This window comes from Cebus imitator, unplaced genomic scaffold (assembly GCF_001604975.1).
Source record: "Cebus imitator isolate Cc_AM_T3 unplaced genomic scaffold, Cebus_imitator-1.0 Scaffold266, whole genome shotgun sequence".
NCBI lineage: Eukaryota > Metazoa > Chordata > Mammalia > Primates > Cebidae > Cebus > Cebus imitator.
Window position 1 is genome coordinate 192,903 of NW_016107581.1, and position 15,765 is coordinate 208,667.

Sequence of the window (15,765 nt, forward strand, 5' to 3'; positions counted from 1 at the left end):
GCTGGGGGCACAGCCCTTACATCCCAGGAAGTGGGCATTAGTGGCATGTGGCAGAAGAGCTGGGATTGCCTGGCTGGTAGGTGGTGGAAGCCTCCTTCTGGAGATGGGAGCGCGTCCCCTCCATCTCATCTGGAGCCATGTGGAGAGCCGTTCCCTTTTCAAGTCTGTGGACCCAGTGAAATGCCGTGTAAAGCACCCTGCACGGGTAGACATGGGTCTCTGAGAAGGGAAAGGATGGACTCATCAGGACAGGCGCCTCCTCCCAGCACCGAGGAGCCTGCAATCTGCGCCCCAAAGCCATCATCCACTGCTGGAAGGTGCAGCCTTTCCCTCCCTGCTCCTTGTGGGCCTGGGGTGGGAACCGGAGGGGGGCTTATGTCCTCTGGGCACCAGCCCTTTGGCCTCACCCCCACCCATCACACATCCCAGGCAGGCTTAGGCATCAGCTGAACTGTCATCACAGCATCTGCTCCCCAGGGCTCTGTCCCGGGGGAGGGAGCACTTACGGACAGAAAGGGCATGAGGAGATTCGGTCCAGTGCCCCTTCTGCTCTCCACCCACACCCCACCCAAGCTCTGGGCCCCTCTCCGGCCCCTGCTGCCCTACCACAAAACCCAACCCATCCTATCCCCTCTCCAAACTCCACCCAACCCAGCCAGAGCCAGTCACGCCTCCCCCAAAGTTCTCAGTCCCCTCAACAGACGGCACTGTCACTCATCTTACTCCAAAGGGTTTACTGAGACAAGTTTTCACATACAAGATGGGGGCAGAGAGGATGGGGCTTATAAACAGGAACCTGGAAGGGGACCGAGGGTACAGGAAACAAGAAAGTGAAATAAATAGAGGAAAGAGTGGAGGCAGGGACAGACTGACCGAGACCATCACACAGTGACAACGCAGGTGGGGCGGCATGAAAATCCTGTTATTTATACAGATATACAGGGAGTTCAGGTGGACCCAGGGGCCCACTCCACCCTCCATGCCCCAGGGAGGGGCACAAGGCCATCTCTGCCCATGGGTGGCCCCGTGGAGTACTGGGAGGGCTGCCCTAGGAGTCTTGGGCAATCCCTGGGCCTTGGTTAGTGTATGGAAAGCAGTGGAGAGGACTGGAGGGGAGGGGCGGCCAGCCCGAGGCTCCCAGCTGCCACCCATTCTCCCAGCACAGCTCCTGCCCAGCTCTGGGAGGATGGGGTTGGGGGAGCAGGAGCTCAAGGGGAGAACCTGGCACCTTCTGGCGTCTTGGAGAAACTGATCCCTAAAGACACCTGGCCCTGGCTGTGCTGCCCTTCCAAAGGCAGCTCTGCTACCAGGAACAGCTGTCAGGGCGCAGGGGGAAACCCCGAGGCCATCCTCGGGGGTGATTCCTGAAAGGGGCCCATCCCCAGGCTGGATGCTTGGGGAAGGCAGCCGTGGGGGAGGGATTCCTGGGGAAAGGGCCGTTAGCACCACCAGGCTCCATGGCAGACAGGCAGAGGCCAGACCTCTGCACCTCCAGTGAGGCTGGGAGACCCTGCAGGAGATAGAAGAGAGGGGAGGCTGAGCCGCTGCCTCTAGGGTGCCTCTCGGGCCTCAGTCCCTCCCCTGCATGCCCAGGGCTCCCCCAGTGATTCACAGGGTGCCCCTGACTGCACTTTGGGAATCAGCACCTGGGGAATATCAGCCCAGGGGCGTGCGAGGGCTCAGGATGCGGGGTTTCTGCCCTCACCTCAGCCCCACCTGCCCGGCCCCGCTCCCCAGCCAGCATGGCGGCCAGGGCAGGGCCAGGTGGGCATCATACGAAGACCTTGGCCAGGGCGTCGGCGCCAGCACTGGCGATGAGGGCCTTGCTGGGGTGGCAGGCGACGGCATGGATGGCCTCCTCGTGCTTCTTGCGGTGGGCCGTGATCTCCTGCACGCACGTTTTGTTGTCCAGGCTCCAGAGACGCAGGGAGCAGTCATGGCCTGTGCAGGTGTGGGGGGACCAGAAGGGGTGGTCACCGGGCTCCTCACTCAGACTCAGCCCTGAAGCCCCTCACCTGGCCTTGTCCAAAGGCCTCAGGGGAAGTAGGGCTCAACTCTCCTCTCCCTCACCCTCTGCCCATCACCTCCTGAGGCCCACCCAAAGGAGAACCCCCATCCCTTCCGTCCATGGTCCATCTCATCCCCCAGCATTTCCTGAGCAGCTACTGTACACTGAGCCCCAGGGGCGGGGAGTGAACAAAACAGGCAACTCTCCCTGCCCAGCAGCATTGAGGCTGCAGCTGAGACAGGAAGAGAAAGAAGAAAGCAACCCAGGGGTCAGTGTGAGGACAGAATGGCCCCAAGAAGAATGCAGGGAGCCTCCCAGGCAGGACAGGCGGGAAGGTCCCAAGGCAGGAGGCAGGGGTGGCCACAAGAGCCTGCGCAGGGCCCTGGGGAGGAGACATCCGGTTTAGGGTCAGGAAGACCAGGCAGGGCAAAGGCTCAGCTTCTTCCACTGTTTAGCAGTCCCCAGAATCAAGGCCTGTCTGTGGGGACCCGGACCCTATACTAATCTCTGCACTGAGCTGGATCTCACTAACCAGCCCCTCACCCACCAGAGGCTGCCAGCACAGGCCTGGAAGCAGAGCCAGCCACAGCCTCCAGCACCACGGCCTGCACCTGTATGCGCGCACACGCACTCATGCCTGCACTCACTGCAGGCCTCACCAGGCAGGCCTCGCCCTTCCCCCCGCAGCAAGCTCCAGCCCCTTCTCCACGCACCCACATCCCACTCCATCCCTTCTAAGCACAGCCTGTTGCTGCCCTGGATGCCCTTATCCAGAGACGGCAGGGTGGGAGCACGTAAGTCCCTGTAGGGACTGGCCAGGCAGACCTGGAACAATGCTACGCAGCCCCAATGCCAAGTTACAAAGCGTCTGAGGGCCAGGGCCCACGTCTGTCAACTGGGGATAAAGGTACCAACCTCGCAGGTTGTTTAGGGGCCAAATGAGATGATGCAGCTCCAGTGCCCCAGGGAGCTGAGCCCGGAGTGCTGTGCTGCTCCTATCTCCATCATTTCACCCAAACCGGCTTCCCTCAGTCCTGACCCCCAGCCCCTCTGAGCACTTGCCTGGGGCCAGTGCCCAGGCCTCTTCCTCCCCTTCTCCCGAACCCTCGTGGGCCTAGTGTGCCCAGCTTACTTCCGGACATCAGGAATACGCCATTGGGGTCCACGGCTAGGCAGGTGACTGCATCCAGGTGTGCAACCATGGAGTGCACGGATTTACCTGAGGTGAGAGGGGGTGGGTGGCAGGCTCCTCTCCCACTCTGGGCCTCCCTGGGAGAGGGAAAGAACTGGAGGAGACCCTCCCAGGGCCTCCCACCGGGACTCGAGCATCTCTGATGCCTGCCGCTGGCCCTCCCCACCCTCCACGAGCACAAGGGGCTGGGCTTCACCTGTCCGATTGTCCAGGAAGCGGATGCCCCTGTCGTCGTGGGCGGTGATAGTGAGAGGCTGGTTTGGATGACTCACCACTTGGTTGACCTGGGTTGGACCTGAAGGAAAAGCAGGGTGAGAAGGATGTCAAGGGGAAAACCAAGAAGACCGGGACAGAGGCACGAGTGCAGCGTGACAGCCCCACACCAGCCTCTGCCTGGATGTCGAGAGGGGCTGGGTGAGGCCACTCCCATCCCTGACCTCCGTGGCTGCTTCTGCACAAGGAGCCCCTGGGCCATTCTGGGGCTGGGGGAAGAGGAGTAACAAACATGATATTCCACTACTCTACCAAGAGGGCCCAACAGGGCGTCCCTGACGCACTGTCCCCACCTGGGCCCCCAAGTGCCCTGGCTGTGAGGGTGGGGGGCCCTGCACCAGGACTCGACTTCCTTCCTGCTCAGGGCCCGAGGGTACAGGGCAGTCATCTGAGCTGACTGGCAAGGGGGTCATCGAAGCCCCAGGAGGAAGTGGGGCCCGGAAGACACAGAGCAATTCCATGAGCTGCTGTCAGCCTGCTTACCGCTGCTGCCCCGGGACTCCAGCGTGAGGAGGGCACTGCCAGCCTCCACGTCATACAAGACGGTGTCGCCAGAGCGGAAGGAGGCCACGATGTGGGCAGGCTCGGTGCTGGTGAAGGCCACTGAGGTGGGGACCCCGTGTTCTGAGGGCACAGGGGAGAGAGAGCTGCTGAGGGACCCTCAGACCCAGCCCTGCCCCAGGGTGGGGGACTCCGGGTGGGAGGCCTGGGGCCTCAGCGGGAACTACCTCGACAGCCTTCAGCCCCGCAGAACTCCAGGGTGAGGCGCAGCCCCCACTCACCGCTGGTTGTGGGGAAGGTGCAGAGGCAGGCTGGGCTGCTGCTGCTGGGGTCCCAGATGCGGATGGTGCCGTCAGCGGAGCAGGAGGCCAGGCGCTGGGAGGCAGAACTGAAGGCCAGGCCCCACACGGCGTCCCCGTGGCCCTCCAGGACGTGGCTCAGCACGCTTGGGTCTGCACCCACCGCAGGGAGGAAATGGGCTGTGTCAGGGCTGCCAGCTCCTCCCCGGACAGCCTGGAGCCCCAGCTCTGCCAAGCTCCAGGGGGCTGGGCTTGAATAACCTGTGCACCTGCTTCACGAAGCCCTGGTGCCCCTCAGAGCTGTCCACCACCGGGACAGCCTGGAAGCTCCTCACACTGCCCACTAGCTCTCCAAGGAAGGTTCTAAGGCTCCCGAAGGCTGGGATTTCCCTCCATTCACCGCTGTCCCCCCAAGCAGGGCCCAGAAACTGGAAGCTCAATACAGAATTTTTCAGTCTCCATTAAGAAAAAAGGAACAGTGTGGTTCTGTGTCCCCATGAGCGGCACACGGCCTGTGTTGGCTGAGGGTCCGCCCCAGCCCCGGCCCATGCAGTCTTTTCAGCCCACGGCCCAGTGCCTGAGCTTTGCTTGGTCTCTCCAAAGCCCCCTGGTGGTTCAGAGGTCCAACCGCTGCCTCCCTGGTTGCTGAAGTCCGTGCTGGCAGCTCTGGCCTGCTGACACCGAAGGTGCGGTGGCCAATGTGTCTGGGACCGACCCCTGACCTTGTGCAGGTGAGCCTGTTCTCTAACATGTCCTCCTCTTGAAAGCAGACAAAGACCTCTGAACTCTGCCCGGACCAGATGGAGCACAGGGCCAGATGCATGATCAGAACAGGCGGCAGAGCTGGGCGCTGTGGCTCACACCTGTAATGCCAGCACTCTGGGAGGCAGGTGTATGGCCTGAGGTCAGGAGTTTGCGGCCAACCTGGCCAATATGGTAAAACCCTGTCTCTACCAAAAATATAAAAATTAGCTGAATATAGGTGTACCCACCTAATGCTAGCTACTCAGAAGGCTGAGGCATGAGAATCACCTGAACCTGTGAGGCAGAGGTTGCAGTGAGCCAAGATCGCATCACTGCACTCCAGCCTGGGCCACAGAGCAAAACTGTCTCAGAAAAAAAAAAAAGTGGCAGAGGGCAGGGGGACAGATGTTGAATGGAGGTGGCAGTCTGGTCACTTCCCTAGTTAGCTCTTAGTTGCCCCAAAGAGAAAGCCCCAACTCCATCCAGCCCAGCCCAGCTAACTCCACCTTCTCTACCTTCTCCTCACATGCCCTCCACCGAACCACGCAGACCCTGGCGGATCACCACAGACAGAGCACGCAGCGTGGCAGAGCAGAGGCTGCCAGGGCCGGCCATGCCTCTGCATGGGCTGCTCCCGGCCTGGGCGGCCCCAGCTCTGCCTTCTGGACGCCAGCTCGTGGATTCTCAGTCGGCTTCACCATCTCCTCCCACGGCCATCATTCCCAGTTGGCTGGCCCAGCCCTCAGCCACGCACTGCATCTTGCTGCTCACGACAGAGCAGCGCGGAGTCCTCACACACACTCCCAACGCCTGCAGTGCTGGGCAAGAGGTACGAGGCATGTTCGTGCCTACGTGCGTGCATGCGTGGAGACAGCCAGGCCCCAGCAGATGTGAGGGGAAGGCAGGCAGTGCTGGCCTCACCGTAGCCATCGTAGGGATCCATGCTGAGGTCTGGAATCTTCCAGCTGTGGATGCAGGCATCTGCCCCTCCACTATAGCAGTATTCGCTGTTGCTGCCCATGGCCACGGCCAACACTGGTCCCCTGGAAGGGACAAAGATGCGAGAAGGGGATGAGACAGGCTCAGAGCCTCCCCTGGCCACAGGACCTATGTTCCTACTAGCACCTTTCAACGATGGCCAAAAGGAATTCAGCGACTGGAGCTCTCGCCGTGCCACCTGGGTAGGTTGCCTGTCCCCTTCCCTCCCCTACACCACCTTCCCTGAAGGGCTGTGCTGGGCACCAGCTGCCAGGGCATGAGAAAGTCGGCACAAAGCCTGAGGAGCCAGCGCTTCGTCTATCACGGAGGGGCACAGGGACTGAGCCCCCTGCTGTCCTGCCTCCTGCCACAGGCCTCCTAGCATGGCGGTGAGTGGGTCAGGGGTCAGACTGCATTTGGGACGAAGTTTCTAGCAGGTTCAGGGGCACCTCCCTACCTGTGAGCCCGGAAGGCATGGATAGGTTCCACATCTAGCGCTGCATTCCTGTGGGATGACAGATGAGCCTGATGTCACTGAGACCCTGTCACCCCCATCCCCAGATGCCCCTGCCCCCGGCTCTGGGCTTGCTGCCCTCACTTCTTGGCCGTGACCGCCTTCTGCAGGTTCCAGAGCTTCAGCGTGCCGTCCTCGGAGGCGGTGAGCAGAGCCGACTGGCTGTGGTGGAAGGCCAGAGAGCGGATGCCGTCATAGTGTGAGCGCAGGGTGAACTTGGGGTTCCACGTCTTCTTAAAAGCATCTTTGCTGTCAGACAGCTAGGGTTGGGGGGAGCTGCCTCAGTGTCTTTGCATCCATCTCAGCAGTCACGCAGACACTGACACCCAGGGCTTGAGGCCCCTCTCTTCCCCCCAGATGGCCCTGGCAGGAATGCCCTCAGAGGCTGGGCTCCAGCTGGGACCTCTCCCCCTCCTCTGCAGGGCAGAGTCTCCACGCTCGCCCTACAAGTCCCCACACTGGGCTAGGTTCTGGAGAGACAGGTGAGCTTGAGCTCTTGGGGTCTTGCAGTTGAGAGGAAGGGGACTGAGAGAGACACTGGGGCATCCCACACGTGTGTGGGATGACGAGCCATGAGCAGGGCAGTGAACTAAGATGCCCTTCTCCCAGGGCCTTTCCTGAGGAAGCACGAGTGAGCAGGACTTCACCAGATAAGTGAGGTCCCTGGAGAGGAAAAGTGCCTGTGCAGAGGCCCAAGGGCAGCACGGACGGCCCAGCCTGAGAGGCCAGTGGAGCAGGCAGCAGAAGGCGAGCAGGAGAGCGGCAGGGGATGAGGCAGGTGCTGGGTGGTGAGCCCGGAGGAATGTGTGTTTCATCCCGAGAAAAAGCCTCGGAGAAACCAGGAGCCGGGAACTCAAAGCAGGGGAACGACATGGCTTGTTCCTGCCACCCCTGAGGCTCAGATTTGGGGCAGGTAAAAGCAGCCACAGGCCGGGCGCAGAGCTCAGAACACTGTACTTCCCCAAGAGGGGGTGACACCTCGGGGTGTGCAGGGGAGCCCATGGCACACTCCGATGCTCAGGCCTTTGCTCTGACCCCACTTCCCGAATCTCACAGCAGTCCCCCCACCAGCCTCGCTGGGGTCACCAACACTCTCGGAGATCCCATTCTGCCACGGGAAAATGGGCACAGGCACCCACGCCAAAGGCTCCCAGATGGCCAGAGGCCCATCCACGTATCTCAGCCCTGGAACATCTCATTTCAGCCCAGCTGCTCATTCACACTAGACAGGCCTGATGTGGCAGAGCAGGAGGTGGCTGGAGGTCATCTTCCTGCATCGCAAATCGCCAGGGGTGAGAGGGGCACTGAGTGGAGAAGCTGTGATCAAGACACAGGCTCCAGAGTCTTCCAGGCCCTATTCCTCAGTGACCGCAGTCAAGTCCCTCCACTGTCTACACCTGTACCCCTCTGTGAAACGGGGTGAGCAGGGCATGGGAGGCACCCAGTAGAGCTTAGGGGCTGGCCCTGGGCACGATGCCCAATGGGGACAATGCAGGGGGCACCTGGAGAACTTACATCGCAACTGAGGTCGTTGTCGTTGGTGACGGTGAGATCTGCCAAGTCCCCCAGGCTCACCTCCCCGCCCCCGATAGTGTCCATGATGAAGACGTCTGAGGAGAAGCCAAAGGAACCTGGTAGGGGGAGGGGAGGGAGGGGCAGAGAGGGCCAGGGAGAGAGAGAATGACAGAGAGAGGCAGAGAGAGAGAGAAGGAGCAAGAGAGAGAGACAGGGAGAGGACAAGATGAAGAATCACAGCTGGAAAGAGACAGAGAGACAGACAGGGCAGGACAGACAAAAAGAGAGGGAGACAGACAGACAGACGAACTTTTGGGGCAGGGAGGCTGCAGACTGGAGGCTGGGCCTCGACCCTGAGGACACAGAAGCCCTGGGCTCAGCTCTGCAGCCTCCCTCTGCCGTGGGCCCGCAGGACTGGGGCCAGGTGGGGGGTGCCGCTTACCTTCGTGTGGCCGGGGCTGGGGTGTGCCAGGAGGTGGGCCGGTCACTTTTGGGGGCAGCCCATCCACATCCCGCAGGTCAGCCAGGATGCCTTGGAGTTTGACCCGACGGCTTTCTGCAGGATCAAGGAATAGGGCCGGAGTCGCCCAGCAGTTCCAACCCAGCCTGATGCAAGTGATGCCTTTCCCACACCGAGGACCCCCTGCCACTTTGGGGGGCTGTGAAGCTCTGGCCCCAGTAGGGGTATGGGCAGAGGAGGGGAGGCTGACTGGGCCCCTCCATGGGGCAGTAGGCAGGTCACTGCCTTGCCTGGGCCTCAGGCTCCAGCCATCCATCCCATGTGACCTGAGGGCCCTCCTAGCTGGGAGTCACAGGACAAGGAGGAAGACGCAGCCTTCCCACCTGCTTCTCCCCCACTGGGTCCTCATCCTGTTCCCTCCTTGAGGCCAGCCAGAGCTGGACACCTGCCCTAGAGGGCTGGCGGCCCTGCTTCAGGAAGAGCCAGGCCTGCCTGCGTCTCCACGGGGATTTTCCAGGGAAGGGGTGAGGGGCTGGCCGCCATGGCCTGAGCCTCCTGCTCTCCTTGGCTACCCTCCTCTCAGGAAGCGTATCCGTCCGGTGGAGAGACCCTGCACAGGAAGCAGCTGTGGGCAGCTGGGCCTGCTCCCGCCCCCTCAGTTGGGGAAAGCAAGCAGAGGCTGGCCAGAAAGTCTGAGCTCACCCAGCTCGTGGGGGCTCCCATCCACAGGGCACCGCCGAGGGTCTGGAGCTCCTTCCCCATCCTCTCCTGAGCCCAGGAAGTCAAACTCATTGATAGCATCCTCGGAGTCGTCCTCCTCGTCCTCGTCTTCCATTTCGGGCACCAGGGCCTTGGATGGGAGCTGGGGCATAGAGAAAGCCAGACAAGTCAGGGGCCCTCTTGTCCAGAGGCTAAGCTACCCCCATGCCTGCGAACAGATAATCCGGGGCTCCGGGCCTGTCTCTGCTCATGGGGCTGCCTCAGCCACCAGCTGGCTGCCCTGGAGCGCCCCCTGCCGGGGTCTTGGACAGCTGCTACCACTAGGGCTGGCTGGCCTGGCCCCACCCTCACGTGGCCCTTGGCCTGGCCCCAGTTCAGCCCGTTCCAGTGCCCCAGCACTGGGCCTTGAATGAAAAAAAGTCACATAATGCAACAATCTGCCTTCGGAGAGAGCAGATATGCACTGGTGTCCATGTGTCAGCATATGGAGGTGCAAACTGAAGTGAGAACAAACGGACTACAGCATTGCAACCGTAAACACGGCACCAGCCACCCTGCAGGTTCAAGAGCAAATCCCACTCATGGACTACACCCGCAGACACGGCTTTACTTAACCCCAACCCAGTGAGCAGATACCGTGAACACTCATTATCACTCCACATGGCAGCCCAGGAGACCGAGGCTGAGCAGGGGAACCCACTTGCCCCAGGTCATCAAGGCCAAGCTCAGCCCACCATCAACTCCTCCAAGGTGTGGCTGGCCCCAACCACATGTCAGCACCCAGGCTGAGTCTGGTGACACCTCTCGGGCACCAGTGAGGGGCCAGCCTCTGACCAGCATAGGGGGACCAGACAGACGGGACATGGAGAAGAACTAGGGTCAAGGTTTATTCAACACCTGGGGAAAGAATGGGGAGGGGGGTTTAGGACTACAGAGGAGGGAACTGCCCCGGGCGCTCGGAGGGGCACACGAACGAGCGGCAATGTGCTCCGCCAGCAGCAGCACGAGGGCTCCACTACACCAATGCCACCAGCACCACTGACTAACACCTGATGACCACTTGGGGGACAGCCACCGTGCAGCTGGGGGCTTCCTGGGCACCAGCTCATTCTAATGAATACTCAACTACCAGACACAGAGACTCAGCTCCATCTGAAGGGTGAGGAGACTGAAGCCAAGACAAAGCAGCGTGGGCCCGAACTCACGCAGCTGGGCTGGGGCCACCTGGGAGACACGGGCAGTCCCCTGGATGTCCCCTGGGTTCCCAGCCGGGCCTCACTGGAGGGCTGCCGTGTGGAGACAGAGAGCCCTACACAACCAGCCAGCCCCAACGGTGCAGGCCTGTGGGGCTGTAAACACCACGGATGATTCCTGAAAGGACGGGTGGAGGGTGGAAAAGGACTGGAAATTCCCAGAAGGGCAGGAAGGAGCCAGCATCTGGACCAGGAGCCAGCATTTGAGGCCCTGGACCCAGCCCTCCTGCTCCTCCTCTAGGCCTCTTGCAGTGCGGCAGCTCCGTGCACAACCCTCCATTTGGGGTGTGACTCTGTGCTGAGCCACACTGGGGACACTGGAGAGGGAGTGGAGGCCCAGACAAACCCAGTCCCTCCCAGACCAGACAGGGAGGACCCCAGAGTGGCCAAGAACAGGGAGGGGGGCCCAGGGTGAGTTAAAGATGGCTTCCTGGGGGGTGGGGGGTATCTGAGCTGAGTCTAAAGGAGGAAAGGAAGGGGACCCAGGCAAAGTGACCCGCTAATGGGAAGGCCAGGGCCCAGGGAAAGCCCCGAGGCCATCTCCCACAGGTCCCTCCTTCATGGGCACATGCCCCAGCCTCCACCACAATGCGTCTTTCTGCACACTACTATTTACAAGGCCACTGCTGGCCAGAGCTCCTCCAGGCTAGGGCCTGTGTGTCTCCACATCCCTGCTGCCGACACAGTGTAGCCCCTGAAGGCCCCAGCTGACTCTGGGAAGGGCCTGGATCAGGTCACAGCCGGCCAGGCTGCGGGGGCGTGGAGGAAGGGGCTCACCTTCACACGCTGCTTCTTGTGCTGCACGCTGTCCAGCTCGTCGTCCTCGTCGCTGTCTTCGTCCTCGCAGTTCTGCAGGAAGGGGATCTGCCCCAGCACCGAGCCGCCCAAGCGCTCTTTGCCATCTTTGCCTGCCGCGTTCCTGCCCAAGACAGCAGAGCAGAGGAGGATGAGTCCCGCCAGGTATCAAATCTCAGATGGGAAGGTGCCTGCCCAGGCTTGGTGGCCAGATTTCAGACCCAGCTAACCCCCTCAACCTCGAGAAACCTTGACTCTGGTCAGACACAAAGCCCCAACCCCAGCCTCTGCCCAACAAATGCTCATTCCAACTGGAAGTCTCACTCAGACCGCAGATGGAGCCCAGCTCCTCACTGACCTCCGACCCAAGTTCCAGAGTGCCAGCCCCCAACCCTGACCACAAATCTCCATCCTATGCTGAGTCAGAAGGAAAGCAGGATGAGAAAGTGCCACTGACTCAGAGTCCCCATTCCCACAGCCTGGTCAGACCACAAGGGCAGGTCAGGCAGGAGGCAGATATGTCCCGCAGGAAAGACAAGCCGGCCGCTCTACAAATGCTCAGCAAGGCACGGAGAGCCAGCCAGCCTCGCATGAGCAGGGGCGCCGGCGATCCCTGCTACTCAGGAGCCCGCACTATCCTCAGCAACAGATGGCACTCCTCCCTCCACCTCCTGGCTTCCAACTTCATGACAGGTTTTAGCAGAGGAGGTACTGACCCACCCTGACTGCGGGAGAAGGCAGGGTGGAATTCGAAGTACAGATCGACGCAAACATCCCCTCTTCCGCCATCAGGTTGATGCCCTGGAGGTCTTGTCAACTGCCCAAGGGTGCAGTTACCACTCGGTGCAGAGATCACTGCAGATTTACCCGCTCGCTTCACGGCGGCCATCCCCAGAACTCTGCTCCATCCTCTTACATATCTGCCCGGAATACTTCCTGTACTCCCAGCGGGACACAGGACACGGGACACCGTTCTCATGGGACTTCCTCCTAGACACCGACACCAGCTGCACGGGCTCAGCCTCCTTCTCAGCTTCCTCTTCCTCCCTCCAGCCTCTAATTGGGAGAGCACCCGGGCTCAGTCCTCAGATCTCTTCTCTGACCATCTACACTCATTCCAGGCACTGCAGACGGCCCGTGGCTTTCCAAAGAATGCCCATGTGCTTGTTTAATTAGAGCTATGTTTAGGGGCCAAATGTGTCCGAGCTCCAGACTGGAGCTCCGCATCTCCACATGGGGGTAACAGGCCCCTCACGCTTCACATGACCTTGGCAGCCCCCAGAACTTCCACTCCCAGGCCTCCCCGTCTCAGGGGACACTGCTCCAATGGCTCACACCAAACCCTGGAGTCATCCGTTCCTTTCCTCTCCCCTTAGCTGCAGTCCTTTAGCGTCAACTGCTCAAAAACCTCTGGGGAAGTGGACGCCTCATGCCTCGCCATCAGCTCTGGCCTGGACATCGAGATCCTCTCCCAACTGGTCCCCGTGCCTCCTAGGGGACCCTCCTACAGCTTCTCCTTCTCAGAGTGGATCAAGAATGTGGGATTATGTCACTCCCCTGCTCAAAACCACTAGCTTCCCACACCCGACTCAAATCCAGACTCTAACCCAGCCCAAAGCCCAGGCAACTGACTCCTGAGAGTGGTGACCGGGAAGTGAAGCCCAGGCAACTGAATCCTGAGAGTGGTGACCGGGAAGTGAATAAGCCAGAGCTTCCCTAGGGTGGTGACTCTGTCCCAGCCCAAGACCTGAGTAATGGACTCCATGGTGGCCTCCCTGTGGCCCACGCCTCACCGCCTGCAGTCACGCCAGTCTCGTGCTGCTTCTGCATGGGCTATGCCTCTCCTGCCTCAGGACCCTGGGGTCCACTGTGCCCTCTGCCTAGAACATTCTCCTCCCAGCTATTCACGCGGCTTATCTCTGCCCGAGCGTCACCTCCACAGAGGCCCTCCCCTCCCACCCCCGACAGAGGAGCACTATTTCGTTAAGCACGTATTGGCCGTCGTGGGCTTCACTGCACTTAGCATGACCTAGATGACCTTGCTTGTTCTGCTTAACTGACAACCATCGATGAGACAGTGAACAAGCCAGAGCTTCCCGAGGGTGGCCACCTCATGTGCTCCACTCCCTGCTGGCGAGGCACCCCATGTGACCGAGGAACATGCAGGTCTGAGTATCAGGATGGGAGCAGTGCTGGAGATGAGGCCATGGGAGATTGTGTGGAGGGAACTCAGAACAGAATCCAGGGGATCCCAGCAGCGAAAGGACTGAGGATTTTGAAACAAGGGAGCCCACAGCATACTCCAGGAGGAGGGGCCGCCAGGGCACCCAGGGACATCAGCTGACGTTCTGTCCTTGGCTCTCAGCAGCAGTCAAGAGGAACAGAGAGACACATCTGCCAGGCCCAAGGGCTCACCTCTTTATCTGCTCTTCGATCTGTTTCACCAGCAGCGACTCCCCACCGCTGAGCCCCGCAGGGCCCGGGGGAGCCCTGGGGGCCCCTTCACCTGGCTCCACCGCCCCGTTGAGCTCCAGTGAGCGACCCAGCAGGGAACGGACGCGCTTGGACCGCATGTCGAGGATGGTGTCTGTGTAGCCCACCTCTTCCAGGTACCTGCAGGGGTGCAGAGCCATATGGGTCAGACATCCCCTGGGCTTCTTCAGGTACTGCAGGGGCCAATGCAAACTGAGAGGACCTCGTAAGGGGCCACTTAAGAGCACACACCAAAATCGAATGTAAGCACACCCTCACTGCAGCTGTTCCTCATCAAAGCTATTTCCAGTGGAAGCCCTTGTACACACACACAGTGCTGTGGCGTGAGGGTGCTCCCTGCACTGCTGTCCAGGGAAGCCGAAGCACAGGGACCAGCCTCAGCACCCAATGATGGACTGTGTCAGCAAAATGCTCACAGGGCTGCGAGGCAGAAAATCAACGCAGCAGAGCCTTAAGGAAAGCTGGCCACGGTAAACAGCAGAACGAAAATGCTAAGTTCTATGATCCACATGACGCCAGTGTTTGCAGAAAAAAGCAAAGAGGCGTTAATGTGCACATAAGCTTACACTACACACAAACACGCACTTGTGTTATGTCCCACAAGAGGCCTAGAAAGATCCATAAAAAGCGTAACAGCAGCGACCTCTGGAGAATGGGATTGGGGTGTTAAGAGGAACTTGTGCAACTGACTCTACTTACTTCTACGAATGAGCACTTACTACTTCTGCAATTTACAAAACTGAAGCCAGCCGGGACTGGACTACAAGTAAAAAAAAAGGAGGAGGAGAAAAAGAACAAAAATCAGTCTGGGGTATCTGTGGCTTCAAAATACAGAGACAACAGTCCCTTGCGAGTCCTCAGGAGGCTTCCGGGCCGGGAGGCCTTTGCTGTCCCCTGTCCCTTCGCAGCCCTGACCCTGCCTCTCGCATGTGAGGCTGCACGCACCTGCATGCACGTCTCATCCTGTGCATGGCCGTGTGTCTGAGGCTCCTATCTCCCGCCAACAGAGAGACAGGGAAGCACGGGGCTTTAAAGTTGGGCACTGGGGCAGACTGACCAAGAGCTCACAAATTAACCACGTGACCTTGTGCAAACACATCACCTTCCGCATCCCAGTTTCCTCGTGAGGGGAACACTGGCAGTTACACCATACAGAGATGTCGGTGAGGAGCCAACACGTGGACAATGTCTAGCACAGTGCCAGGCACTAACAGGTACTTGGTAAGTGTAGCCTGTTAGTGTTACTATTACCGTTTTCGGGTTACCGTGTGTGCATACTCTAAGCTGGCAACTGCACTTCCAGATATCTTACTTGAGGAAACCAAGAATATGCAAAATACCTTCTCGATTCTTATCACATTGTCTATAATACTAAAAAATTAAAAACAACTTCAACAAAATATACCAGAAGGAATTGGCCATGGAGAGTTATGGTTATTCATATGACAGACAATTATCTGTTGGGTTTTTTCTTCTCCATAGGACCAAAGGAAGGAAATTGTAAGGTCCTCAAAACAATGCAGCATTACCAATTTATATGGAGAGATGTTCTCAACTCTTAACAGTGAAAAGAAATCCCAGTTTTTATAAAATATATAAGCAGGGCTGGGCGCAGTGGCTCATGCCTATAATCCCAGCACTTTGGGAGGCCAAGGCAGGTAGATCACTTGAGTTCAGGTATTCAAGAACAGCCTGGCCAACTTAGTGAATCTCTGTCTTTACTAAAAAAACAAAAATTAGCTGGGTGTGGTGATGCACGCTGCTAATCCCAGTCACTTGGGAGGCTGAGGCAGGAGAATCACTTGAACCCAGGAGGTGGAGGTTGCAGTGAGCCGAGATTGTGTCACTGCACTCCAATCTGGGTAAAAGAGCAAGACACTCTCTCAAAACATAAAAAATAAATAACGTAAGTAAATAAAATACATAAACTCGGCCGGGCGCGGTGGCTCAAGCCTATAATCCCAGCACTTTGGGAGGCCGAGGCGGGTGGATCACGAGGTCAAGAGATCGAGACCATCCT

General features: G+C 59.4%; 1 protein-coding gene across 2 annotated transcripts in view; it reads right to left on the minus strand.

Annotated features, from left to right (window-relative positions):
• Positions 1-717: 717 nt before the first annotated feature.
• The window catches only part of STRN4 (striatin 4), a 26,404-nt gene continuing 11,356 nt past the window's right edge, over positions 718-15,765 (minus strand). Inside the window, exons 5-18 of one of the 2 annotated variants that reach the window (XM_017500381.1) lie at positions 13,668-13,865; positions 11,235-11,376; positions 9,187-9,346; positions 8,467-8,580; positions 8,025-8,119; positions 6,594-6,769; positions 6,453-6,500; positions 5,939-6,060; positions 4,256-4,426; positions 3,957-4,097; positions 3,397-3,495; positions 3,141-3,227; positions 1,706-1,941; positions 718-1,510 (exon numbers count right to left, since the gene is read on the minus strand). In XM_017500381.1, the coding sequence (XP_017355870.1) occupies positions 1,772-1,941; positions 3,141-3,227; positions 3,397-3,495; positions 3,957-4,097; positions 4,256-4,426; positions 5,939-6,060; positions 6,453-6,500; positions 6,594-6,769; positions 8,025-8,119; positions 8,467-8,580; positions 9,187-9,346; positions 11,235-11,376; positions 13,668-13,865 (1,723 nt within the window). In that variant the 3' untranslated portion in view covers positions 718-1,510; positions 1,706-1,771. Of the gene's footprint in view, positions 1,511-1,705; positions 1,942-3,140; positions 3,228-3,396; positions 3,496-3,956; positions 4,098-4,255; positions 4,427-5,938; positions 6,061-6,452; positions 6,501-6,593; positions 6,770-8,024; positions 8,141-8,466; positions 8,581-9,186; positions 9,347-11,234; positions 11,377-13,667; positions 13,866-15,765 lie in introns of both variants that reach the window. The other variant, XM_017500380.1, reaches the window with a different exon arrangement.